The sequence below is a fragment of the Staurois parvus genome, unplaced genomic scaffold (assembly GCF_062004578.1).
Source record: "Staurois parvus isolate SC_StPar_1 unplaced genomic scaffold, SC_StPar_1.0 ptg000014l, whole genome shotgun sequence".
NCBI lineage: Eukaryota > Metazoa > Chordata > Amphibia > Anura > Ranidae > Staurois > Staurois parvus.
The window spans coordinates 6,618,276-6,630,460 of record NW_028317810.1 but is presented as its reverse complement, the minus strand read 5'-3'; the positions used below and the strand labels follow the sequence as shown (position 1 = coordinate 6,630,460).

The 12,185-nt window shown below is 40.7% G+C and overlaps 1 protein-coding gene across 3 annotated transcripts in view; it reads right to left on the bottom strand.

Moving 5' to 3' along the window:
• Positions 1–12,185, bottom strand: part of WSCD2 (WSC domain sialate O sulfotransferase 2) — a 405,505-nt gene that overhangs the window by 90,245 nt on the left and 303,075 nt on the right. For all 3 annotated transcript variants that reach the window (XM_089677027.1, XM_089677044.1, XM_089677035.1), the window contains one exon: positions 4,648–4,769. In XM_089677027.1, the coding sequence (XP_089533153.1) occupies positions 4,648–4,769 (122 nt within the window). The remainder of the gene's footprint in view (positions 1–4,647; positions 4,770–12,185) is intronic.

The following is a 12,185-nucleotide window of genomic DNA, read 5'->3' as shown; positions in this document are numbered from 1 at the left end:
CGTGTAAATTAATTGGTTTACGTGAAAGTTATAGCGTTTACAAATGGCGGGAAAGATACTGTGATTTTTTATTTTATTTATACTAATAATGGTTGCGATCAGCGACATATTGCGGTGATCAGCGACATATGACGGTGACCAGCGACTTATGGCAGGACTGCGGGACTGTGGCGGACATTTTGACACTGGGGGGGAACTGACTTGGGGTCACTGACATCCCCAGTGACACCAATACAGTGATCAGTGAAATAAAAACCACTGAAACTGTACTAATGGCAATGGGGAGGAAGGGGTTAACATTTTTAGTGTTCACTGTGTGAGGGGAGTGTTTTACTAGGGGGAGGGGGTGTGTGCTGGAGGGGGGGGAGGGAGGGGGGAGCTGATCGAGGCAGAGAAACCCTCTGCAGCTTGTCAGGAGCTGAGCAACTGACAGATAACAAGGCTGTGTGTAAACAATGCAGCCGTGTTATCTGTCAGTGATCACAGCTCATCGCGGCCAAAAAGCCAGTAATCACTGGCCGTGAACCGGCGGCTGGGACCCGCTGATGACACCCGCGGGACAGGTAGGGCGTGCACGCGCCTCGCGTGCGCCCCCTACCTGTTTTGCAGAACCACGTTTTAAAACGTGGTTTTGCCTGTGAGTGCCGCCCTGCCACCGTATATCTACAGTGGCTGGGCGGCAAGTGGTTAAGTGGTGTGGGATTAAGTAATCATTTACCTATCCATGATGTTTTTTTTGGATACATTTTTGTTGGACGTTTTTGCACATGGACTTTATGTCGCAGTTATGATATATTTTATTTTTTTTTTAGTCACGTTATTTATTTCTTCATTGTGTTATTGTATTTTACGGTGCACAGTAATACATTCATTTGGTTTCACTGTGTGTTTATATCACCATTTTCTGTTTTATACTTGTTGCACTCTATATATGTTTGCCACATTTATTTATGGTATTTATATGGTCACTTATTAGTCGTTTTATGTCACATGGCCTTTTGATGCACATTCTGTTATGACCCTTTAATCGTATGGTCACATTTTTTAGCCTCACTGTGCATTGTTATTGTCATTATTCTGTGATAAGTGGTTTGTCCTCTTTTAATTTTTAAGCACTTAATTTTGTATTTTTCACATTTTGCTCCACCTACTCATCAGTTGTATTCACGTTATTTCATTTATGTTGTGACGGACTCATGTGTCTCACTATTACTGTGATTTAGTTAATATTTTATTTTTCCCTGATCATTTCCGTGCGTTTTGCCCACGGTCACGGTTTATTGTCTGTTACTCCTTTTGGTCCTCATTTTGGACCTTTATTATTTCACCTTTCCCTTCACTCCTATATTTCTTCCATTTACTGATTATGTTATGCTGTATGATCTATTGTCTTCTCATCTCATTATTTGTTTTGGAATGTCTGTGGCATTATTGTGATTAGCGCAATATGTTTTTAAACTGATGTCTTACATATTTAATGATACATAGGAAATGTTTTTTTTTATTTAACAAAAAACATTTAATATAGGGCTCACTCAATGTACCATTGTCAATTTTTTCTGCAAATTCAAAACCTATACAAACTTCTACTTTATGCCCTTTACATAATTCAGATATTGGATGACTATAGCTATACTGATTGCCAGTCTTGTAAGCCATTAATTTGTATCTAGCTTAATAATATTTCTCTACAACATTCTGCACATGATTGAAATAAGCCCAGCAGCTAAAGTAGACAAATGAAGATTCGTGAAGAGTTTCCATGTGTTCTTTAAGTGCTAAGTTCCATCATGTTTATCGAATGAGAAATCCATAATGATACATCTCTTCTATTATCTATAGCAAGTTTATCAACAGTGAATATAATGCATGAGAACAGTCCCTGGCAGCAAATTGATGGACTGAATACATAATATCACTGACTATGAAAATCATCACTTTACGTCTTGAGATTGAAAGATCAGTTTAGTAGGCAATAACAAATAAAAATTCAAAATGTTATCCAAGTGTAAGGTGTGGAAAAAGTATTGAACTATTGTCTGAAGACATTTGAAAAGAATCCTATTTGTTTTTCTGTACTTGGCCTTACCAGTTTAATGCTAACTTTAAATCCATGTACCTGTCTTAACAACTTTTAAAAAATAGTCCCTTCAATGATATAGTAGTTATCAAATTTCCATTTTTAATACAGATATCATTTCTACCTCACTCCTGATTTTTCCACTCAAATTTTGCCTAATAAAAATCCAGTTCTGCCTTGTCCACCTTCTTTTCATGTACATTGGCACATCCTTTAATATGAACATAAAGGGAGATAAAAATATGTCATGCAAGTATAGTATTGCCCCTGTATGATTCACTTTTAAAATTCCATCTTAAACATTGTATACAGTTTTGGGTACCCTACTCTAAGATGAAAGTGTACAATCCAAATGCACTCGTTCCTACTTTAAAAATGGCTGCATGTATATGTGAGTGCTGCAGAGACCGTTGGCTGGAACCCAACAAAATCAGCAAGGGAGAATGGCACCAGCACACCAAGGATCACCAATATGGGTACAAACGTTTTAATGAACCATCACATAGTTACAGCAAGGCAACGTTTCGCAGTCTCGCAGGACCCCTTTATCAGGCATGTGATCATCACATGACTGATGAAGGGGTCCTGCAGGACTCTAAAAAACTTTGCCTTGCTGAAACTATGTGATTGTTCATTAAAACGTTTGGGCCCATATTGGTGATCCTCATTGCGCTGGTAGCATTCTACCCTACTGTAGGATGGACACATGAAAACTTGTGCCTTGCTAATTACTATCTTTTAATATTTTTCAGAAAAATATATAAGTTTCAGTAGATACATTTTGTATTCCTGTGTACAGGACAAAGAGACATCAGATGTAAAGATAGGTATGAAGAATTTTGCATTGTTATAGGAAAAAGTTACTTGTGCTAAGAGTTGTTAAATTGTACAATTACCTACTTCAGAAGAAGCAATAGTTAAATTAAAAAAATGTTTAATTTATCGTAGCACTCTGTCCTATGTCAGCTAAATTTAGTTTTTGACTCTGTTGTACCCAGATGAGCAGCAATTTGTTTTTTAGGACTGGTGAGGTCTCCTTAAGCCTGGTAGTTAATTGCTCCTGCCTGCCTTTGGAAGAAGCTTCCAGAAACAGAGTATCAATCTTTAGGCTGCAAATATTTATCTGACCTCTGCCAATCCCTGGGAGGGGACACCTAGAAGGTTTTGCTGGTGGAAAGATAAATGTCTGGGAGGGCCTCTTCATAGCTTCTCTCTCCTGGGACCTCTGCCTCCTTGCAAGCATCCTTTGTTACTGAAGCACTGTTGCTGTCAAGCCTCAGCCTGGTGGAACCTGGACTTAAAGAAATTTGAAGGAGGACACTACCTTAGGAAGCTGGCCTGGAGAAGAACCCCTTTCACTGAAGAGCATCACAAGTAGCTTTCTATTGTGAGTAGAACATTTTGCCTAGAGCTCCAGGTGGAGCTTGTGCTTTGAGGGTAAGATCCCAAAGATTGCTACAAGGACTGTGACTTCTCTTAGAAAGTCTCAGGCTAACTGACTGTTCTCTTTTCCTCCAGCAATTCTTCCTATACTGCACTAGCAATGCTTAAAATACTGAGAATCTGTTCTCTAATGCTCGTATGGGTTTATCTTGAACCCTCATTCTTTGTTCAAGTACTGCAATAAATCTTCAATAATACACCCCTACACTGAATTTTGTCAGTATGCTGTGGAATTGGTGCCTTGACTGGCAGCCTCTGTAATTCCAATGGCTCCTCTGGGGGTAAATGCCGTTTTATTTTCTTCAAACTTGCAGTATTCAAGTTATATTTTTGTAAAGGCTGTTTGCAGTCAAAGGACCTCTGTAAGTAAAAAAAACTGTACAGCTTTGTAAATAGTTAATTTTATTATCATAACTATAGGTCATTTGGCAGCCCCCTAAATCTTGGCTAAAAAACTGCCCATTAGCAATCCCAACAACCTACCTCATCACTAGAATGCAAAAACCATTGGCTTTCACTTACAGTATGTAATGCTGGAAGTGAGCATCCAATGATTTTCCTGTCCTAGCCAGAAACAAGTGGTTGTGGGGATTTCTAACTGGAAGTTTTTCGACCAGGTTTCTGGGGACCCCAATGAGCTTTAAGAATAAAATATTTTTTTTAGAGTAGAACTCAATGAAATTTCATATTTTTTCTCAACCTAAATAAATAAATATGTAATTTATAATTAATCTATAAACCACTAACACTGCAAGCATTGCAGCTGTGCCAAATACACTCAGTTTACCACTCCTTAATAATCTCCTGCAACTAGATTTCACAAAGTCCAGCACAAGTTTACTGGGAATCTACTTTCTCAAACTTATGTTCTCTTTCTATCCTTCCAATATCACCAGTCACATTCAAATATTATTAAATCAGGCTTTCTGTATGTGTAAGATAGAAAGTAGCCAACAATTGCGTGTTTGGGAAAGCCTCTCCTGCATTAATACCTACATCTTTATGTCAGCTTACCACCAAATATTTTACATTCTTAGTTCTGTAAAACTTTGACATGACACCATGTATACTAAGTTCATGTACTTAGTAAACAATAGTTGAAACTAAACTACATACGTACATACCTTTTCTGTGCATCGATCCACACATTTATCCACAGACATATTCAACATAACGGTGCTAACTGGGAGTGCTAAAGATATATTGTCTGGTCGGCGGAAACACCCACGAAAAATTGCGCTGCCATCTGCATGCAGATATAACAAAAGAGTTGAAAGTTTAGCAGAAATAGTTAATTATGACAATTTGCCAAAGAATTACAAATCACAGATGTCAACACTTAATGCAGTCCAAGCGCAGAAAACTCACTTTGATCCAAAGCCAGATTGGAGTTGTCTGCAAATGTTTGCAAGTAGCCCAATTTGTGCATTTGCTTTCGTTCATGCATGCATCACAAAATATTATAGCACTGTATAATATTGACAATACAGATAAATGCACTGATTTTTCCATAATGAGCAAATATGTTTCCACAGTTCACTGAATCTTTTTGAATACACGTATCAAGCTGTGCAATCCACAGAAAACCACACATTTTATGAAACTGTCTTCCCAGCATGAATTGCATGATCCTCCATAAATCAGGGAAATAGTTACACACAGGGATTTTTTTCTGCTGGAATGTGGCAGAACGCCGTTCCGCCATCTTTGGCAGCCCTCTCCACTCTAGCCTGTCACATAACACAGAAGCCAGTAGCGGAAGTATTCTATAACACTCACTTCCTCCACTGTCTTCTGTACGTTAACACCAGCATCCAGGCATGTGCCCCACGTATGTTGGATGGGTGCCCTGGGACTGGGTTCAGACACCGCACCATTGGCATTTAATGGGAGATTCCAGAGATAGCTTCTATCCCCGCCTGTCAGATCAGGGTAGCACTGAGCCGGGTGAAGCGCTCTGATAGTCCTCCTAGGCTCTGTGCTACACTGATCTGACAGGAGGAGCCAAAGGGAAAAAATTGCAATAGGCTGAGGATAGAAAAAAAAATAGCCCACTCTGCCTAATAGGATGTAGTTGGCGCTGCTCTAATGCAACTACAGGTGAGAGAACTGCAAGAACTGCAGAGGGAAAGGGGGAGGAGGGGGGGGGGCTGGTTGTTCAGAGAGACTGTGAAGAAGTTGTGGATGTTCTGCAGAGGTGGGGGGGGGGGGTGTTGTAGATTGTGAAAAGTGAGAGCTGTGGGCAGGGAGATTTTTACAGGGTTAAGACAGCTGTGAGGGGAGCGGGAGGTGTAGAGGTGAAAGATGGGGGGTTTCAGAGGTTGAGAGCTGTGGATTGGGGTGCAGAAGTGCAATGTGGAGTGGGGAAGAGATAAATGTGGATTGGGGGGCAGAGGTGGTTGTGGAATATGGGTGTAAGCTGTGAATGGGAGGGTGACATGTTGACAGAGGGTAAAAAGGGGAGTTGTGGATGGGGGGGGCATATGCTAAGGTGAATTGTGGAATGTGGGGTGGGGGGGGGGAGGTGAGCTGTAGATGGGGGGGGTGGTGAGCTGTGGACAGGGAGGGAGAAGTGACTTGTGGAGGGGGGGAGAGGGTGAGCTGTGGAACAGGGGTGAGGGTGAGCTGTGGATTGGGGGGTGGGGATGAACTGTGGATGGGGGGAGGTGAGCTGTAGATGGGGAGAGGGTGAGTTGTGGATCCAGGCGGAGAGGGAGAACTGTGGATGCGGGGGGGGGAGGGTCAACTGCGGATTAGAGAAAAGAAGGCAACCTGTGAATGGGGGGATGAGCTGTGGACAGAGGGAAGAGGGTGACCTGGGGATGGGAGAAGAGAAAGTAACCTGTGGATGGGGGAAGTGAGCCATTGGTGACACTTTACTTTTCATTCCTAAGGAATGGCGGGATTGGGCACAGGAATGGGGGTGGGGAGTTGACTGGGGAGGGTGGGTTCCTGCACATATTCTCTAGGAAAAAATAGCCCTGGCTACACACAAATTCAGGACAATTGGATAATTATGATTTGTCTGGAAAATTTGATAGATCTAAAGGAGATTCTGCATAGACTTTACAATCAGATTGTGACATGGTTGGTCATCTTTACATCAACTGTGAGCAGATTTGTTAGTCTCTAGTTAAAGTGTATGTAAAACCTAAAATCTCATAAAGGCTTTAAAGTGGTTGCAAACCTCTGAATGAAACATGAACAAACCATATCCCGCTATAGTGTGTACTTTTCTCAATCCAGAGCACTGTGTCATTTCTGTCTGCTACCTTGTTCCTCTGCTGTCTACTTGGGTCATTTTTGGCAAGTATCCTGACACAATAATAAAAAAAAAAAAACGGGGAGGGAGTTTCAACACAGAGCCTATAATTGACAGACCAACAGGGGGTGTTCATTTCCTCCAATCAGCTCTCAGACAAGCTAAATTCTGGACTTTGAATAGATGTAGAGAATAGAAGGCTAGAGTTAAACAGGTACAAGCTAAGTAGAAGGATTTGTTTTAACTCTGTTCATCACCTGAGACCAAAGAATTCACTAGGTATATGTAAGATTTTATAACTAATTTAACATGTTTGATTTTTAAAAGTCAGTTTTACTATTTTTACATTTGTAGCCTTCTAAAATAACACCTGCTGACTCTATCATGATGGTCCTTATTCAACTACTACTTGGCCATGTATTATCCCTGTCTCCAAACTGTGCTAGTGAATCGTTGCCCTGTCACATTATCTTCTGATGGAGAAGCACACATTACAAAAGGCATGGCCCATTGCTGTGACCATTAGAAAACCTGCCCTGTGAAATACCATACATCCATCATTTGGAAGGTATGCATTTCAACAGCTCTAAGATATAACAAGCAACTGAAAAAGAGATGAAAACAAGTATTTTATTACAAAAATATTGGTAATTGTTATTGACACTTGGGGGGTTATTTACTAAACCTGCAAAAGTGCAAAATCTGGTGCAGCTCTGCATAGAAACCAATCAGCTTCCGTGTTTTATTGCCAAAGCTTAATTGAACAAGCTGAAGTTAGAAGCTGATTGGTTACCATGCACAGCTGCAGGTCCGGATCTAGGGGGGTGCTGGGGTGGGCTATGCCCCCCCAGATTTTAGTTATGCCCCCTCTAGACCTCTGAGAGTGCATCCACAAATCCATGAGATCTAATGGGGACAGTTGATGTATGAGGGCACTCTGATGGGGACAACTGATGTAAAGGGGCACTCTGATGCAGATAGTTGATGTAAGGGAGCACTCTGATGGGGACAGTTGATGTAAGCAGGGCACTCTGATGGGGACAATTGATGTAAGGGGGGCTCCCTGATAGGGACAGCTGGTGTAAGAGGGAACTCTGATGGGGACAGCTTATGTAAGGGGGCACTTTGATGGGGACAGCTGATGTAAGCGGCAGTCAGGTGAGAACAGCTGATGTAAGGAGGAACTCTTTTAGGGACACCTGATATAAGGGGGGACAGGATCTGTTCAATCTCCCTAAACTAATGACAGCCTAATTCATACTAGCATTCCCAGTTCACACCTGCACCTCCTGTGTACTAACTGTCAGATGGTACTTCCGGGTTATTACTCCGTAGTACATAAATGTGCAGAGAGAACAGGGAATATTGGTTCCATGCATTCCTGTCACACTATTGACATTATGCCCCCTGACTTTTTTTTACTGCACCCCCAGATCAGATGGGCTCGATCTAGCCCTGCACAGCTGCTCCAGATTCTGAGTGCTCCAGTTTTAGTAAATCTCCCCCTTGGTGCGTTAGCAAACTAAGTGTCATCCATTAAGGGTTTTACTTCTTATTAAAATAAGAAGAAAAAAAAAGAAAAAGAAACCACTTTACCACTTCTGAACTTCAATTTTCTTTTTAACAAGTGAAGCATAAAGTAAATTACAATTAAAGTCTGTAGTGCTCACATATGTTTCTTTGAAACTGGTTGTTTACTTATAATACTTCTAGAAAATCAAGAATATACTAAAATATAATTTTAAAAATTCTATGTTGCTGAGAAAAAAAATTAACAACGTTCTATAAACCATGTTTTTCAAAGTGTGTAAATACTTCAGTATATCTGATGATTATTTATGAGCTCAAAAATGATTGCCTCTCTTTGTGATTTCCTCTCAGAAGACCTTTTTGACTTCTGAATGAAAAGTTGTTCAAAGAAAAACTCTTGCTAAAAGCTGAACAGATCCACATAAGCTGTTTGACTAATATTATTGCTTCATATAGCTGCATTTAATACTAAACTCATACTTACTATCCTATAATGCTGGAGTCAGATCTCAGCTCTAAAGTCAATACGGACTATGTCTATAGACACAGGTTTATCACTTTGAACCCACTGGTAAGTAAGAAGGTAAAAAGAAGGACTTCATATCCCAATGTCTCATAAGAATATGAAATTTATACATATAAACAAAACCAAAAATAGCAAACAGTAGCCTTTATAAAATGTTTATAACTAAGTAATCAACTGTTCACTGTTTAATGTTCCAATTTTGGAAGTTTTTTCTTCCAAATTCTAATGTAGCACCCTCATAGATAGGTGTTAGGATTAAGTAGATTTAGTTGTGCTCCCTGTGATCAGCACAGCTGCATGTAATTAACTGGTCATTTAGTGTTCTCAGCTGCTGCCAGTCTGATTGCTCCCTCTGTCTTCCAGAAAGTTGTAGTATTCTCTGGATCATAGGTGTGGAGCTATGCAGATGGCTGTAAGAATATTTATACAGCCCTGGCCTATCCCAGGGAGCAGAGCCCTGTAGGCTGCTGGGAGTCTGTATATATATATATATATATATATATATATATATATATATATATAAAATCTCTGAGTCGCTGAGCTTCTGGGTCATTTCCTGCAGAGGATCAGTCCAGCCTGGAGGGCTGCTGCCCTCCAGGGCAACACTGCCATGTGCTTGCTGTTCGTGAGGCCTCAAGTGGGTGACCTGAGGGCCTGGATGATGAAGCTACAGAGAGCTGACTGAGGGGCTGTCTGCTGAAGATCTAGTCTGGTATCACTGGAGAAAGGTGTTGCTTGAAAGTTGGCAACCAACTGTCCCTGGATATTCTGTCACTAATCTGTATAATTTCTCATATGACTAGGTTGTCAGATTTTAAAGCATTACAACAGAATATATTATGATGTGACTTTGTAGCCAAGGAAAGGTCCTACATTTTTTAAGGTTAAGGTGTGAACAAGAAAGGGAGTTAATCAAGCCTTAAAGTGGAACTATACTGCACCCGAGCACCACATAATGCTATCTAATTAATTGTTAATATTCAAAGCACAAATCACCCATCCATCCCTGTCTCCATGCTTTATTTTGCTTAAGATCACTATATAAAAACATCCCTTAGTGGGTACTCTTGGAATTACCCAACTGTGCTCCGCTTTCCTTAACTACAATGCTTTGGCTCCCGCCTAAGTTGTGTCCTCAGGACCTGAGCCCTATCATGCTTCACAGTCTATGAACCTGGGATTCTGTTAAATATTCGGGTAATTTGATATCATCTGTTCTACCTCTTTTGCCAATTACGCATAATCCTTTATTTCCACCAGGCTTAGAACATCCCCCTTCTTTTTCTTGGTGGACCCCCTATGGCTTTGTTATGGTACATGATTTTCTTAGCACTTGTTTGTTTCCATCATGGTAGTCTCTTCGAGAATCATGGGGGGTCCAGCCGCAGGAATATTATCGTTATTTGCAATTGCACACCTCCGTCGTACCTCTACATATCCTTACCGTGAAATGTCCTTTGAACATGTCTATCAACATTCCTCAGGGTCCCCTGGTCTCATTTCTGTGATTTATGCCTCTCTTAACAGTAGGTCCTCCTCACCACCCATCTTATGTCTCTCAACGGGAGCGAGATCTAGCTTTTTCGATTGCAGCTGAGGATTTGCATAAGGCCTGGGGGATGGTGGTGAAATGTTCCTTCAATACTGTCACTCTTGAGACAGCCTACAAAGTTCTCCTGTAGTGGTACTGGGTCCCGACTCAGTTGTTCACTTTAATTTGACTGGCGAAGATAGGTGTTTCTGGAACTGTGGTCTACGTAAGGACGTCTTGCACATCTGGTGGTCGTGCCCGCGATTGATCGGCTTCTGGTCTCAGGTTCTCGGTTTGCTTCAATTGCTATTTCATATTACGGTCTGTAGGGATGCAAGAGTGGCCCTCCTACATTGCCCAATTTTGGGTCTGTCTAGGTCTCAACAGAAATTTGCATCCTACCTATTCATTTCGGCTAAACATACTATAGCTCAAGCTTGGACAACCCCTTCGGTAGTCTTTCAAGGGGTGAGCACTCGGATGAATGCTATGTTGTTCAATGAGCAGATGTCTAGCATTCTTCATGATTCTCATCTGAGATTCCTTAAGGTTTGTGAACCTTGGATACGCTATTCCTTACCATCCCTGCCTCCTACTAGTTATGGCCTCCTATAGTCGCTGCTAGCACTAGCCCCGGATCCGTGATCCCTTTAGTTTCCCTTCTTTCATGTTTTCTTTCTGATTCCCTTTTGTTTTATTTTCTGTCTCTTTTCTTCTAACTTCTTTTCTTTTCTCTTTTTTCCAATATTATGTTGGATTACTGCTGCTATTTGGCTCGGCTGTTTGCTGTCCCTTCTTGATGTCATCGGACTTTTTGTTATTTGACTAATACAAGTCAGCAGGATGTCCTTGTTTATATGTTATTGTTCTGCTCTGCCCCTGCGAGGGCATATTTTGAGTTTACTATATTCTTAAAAATCAAAACTTTCCTAATAAAAATATTGAAACAGAAATAGAAAAAACATCCCCTAGCATTTTTGGCCATGGCCATCTTGAGTAAGGACAGATGGTTTATTTCCTAGAATTCACCTGGCCTTAGTTCAGGAATGCAGACAGGTGGGTGTGCTTAGCTAAGAAAATCCCTCCTCCCCTCATGAAGACTCCTGAGATGTATGACATAATTTGGCTAGGCATAGAAACCAAGAAGTAACTAAAGAAATGTAAAAAGAAAAGTTTAAAACAAGTAGATATGAAATACTTTCGTATCTATTTACTAATGATAGTGGCATAACCATTATGTATGCTGACTGAGAGAGTGAAGTTCTGCATAGAGGAATACCATAAAATATAACTCTATGCATGTACTTTCCAGTGTTATACATATCTAAGCTATTAAAAACTGTTCTTAAAACAACCCTGATGCTATAGTAAAGTTCGTAAGGCAAAGCATACCTGTAAAAGAAGACTGTAAATACTCACCTCTCCTGCTGTCCTTCCCACTAAATAGAGCTCCATTCAAAAGACATGGTCTCCCAAAGTTCACTGGAAAATTCCAGGAGTGTTGATCTCCTGGTTCTCCAGCAGCTCCCTCTGGTTCTGCTTGCTGACCTCTCCATCACTACTGTCTCCTGTAGCTCACAATTTGCAGATTTGTTTTGTGTCAGTAAACCAAAACCTACTGTAACCACTGAATCAGCATCAGAGCCAGGCAGCTAGTATTTTAAGATTGAGAGGTCAACAATGGAGGGGTACCTGCTCCCTCCAAAAGGTTTCCTATAAATTAATAGATTGAAGGTTGCTTAATTAGTATAGTTTAGTATTATTTGGGGGGATATTTATTTTATTTATTACAGGTACTTACTTTAGATTGTAT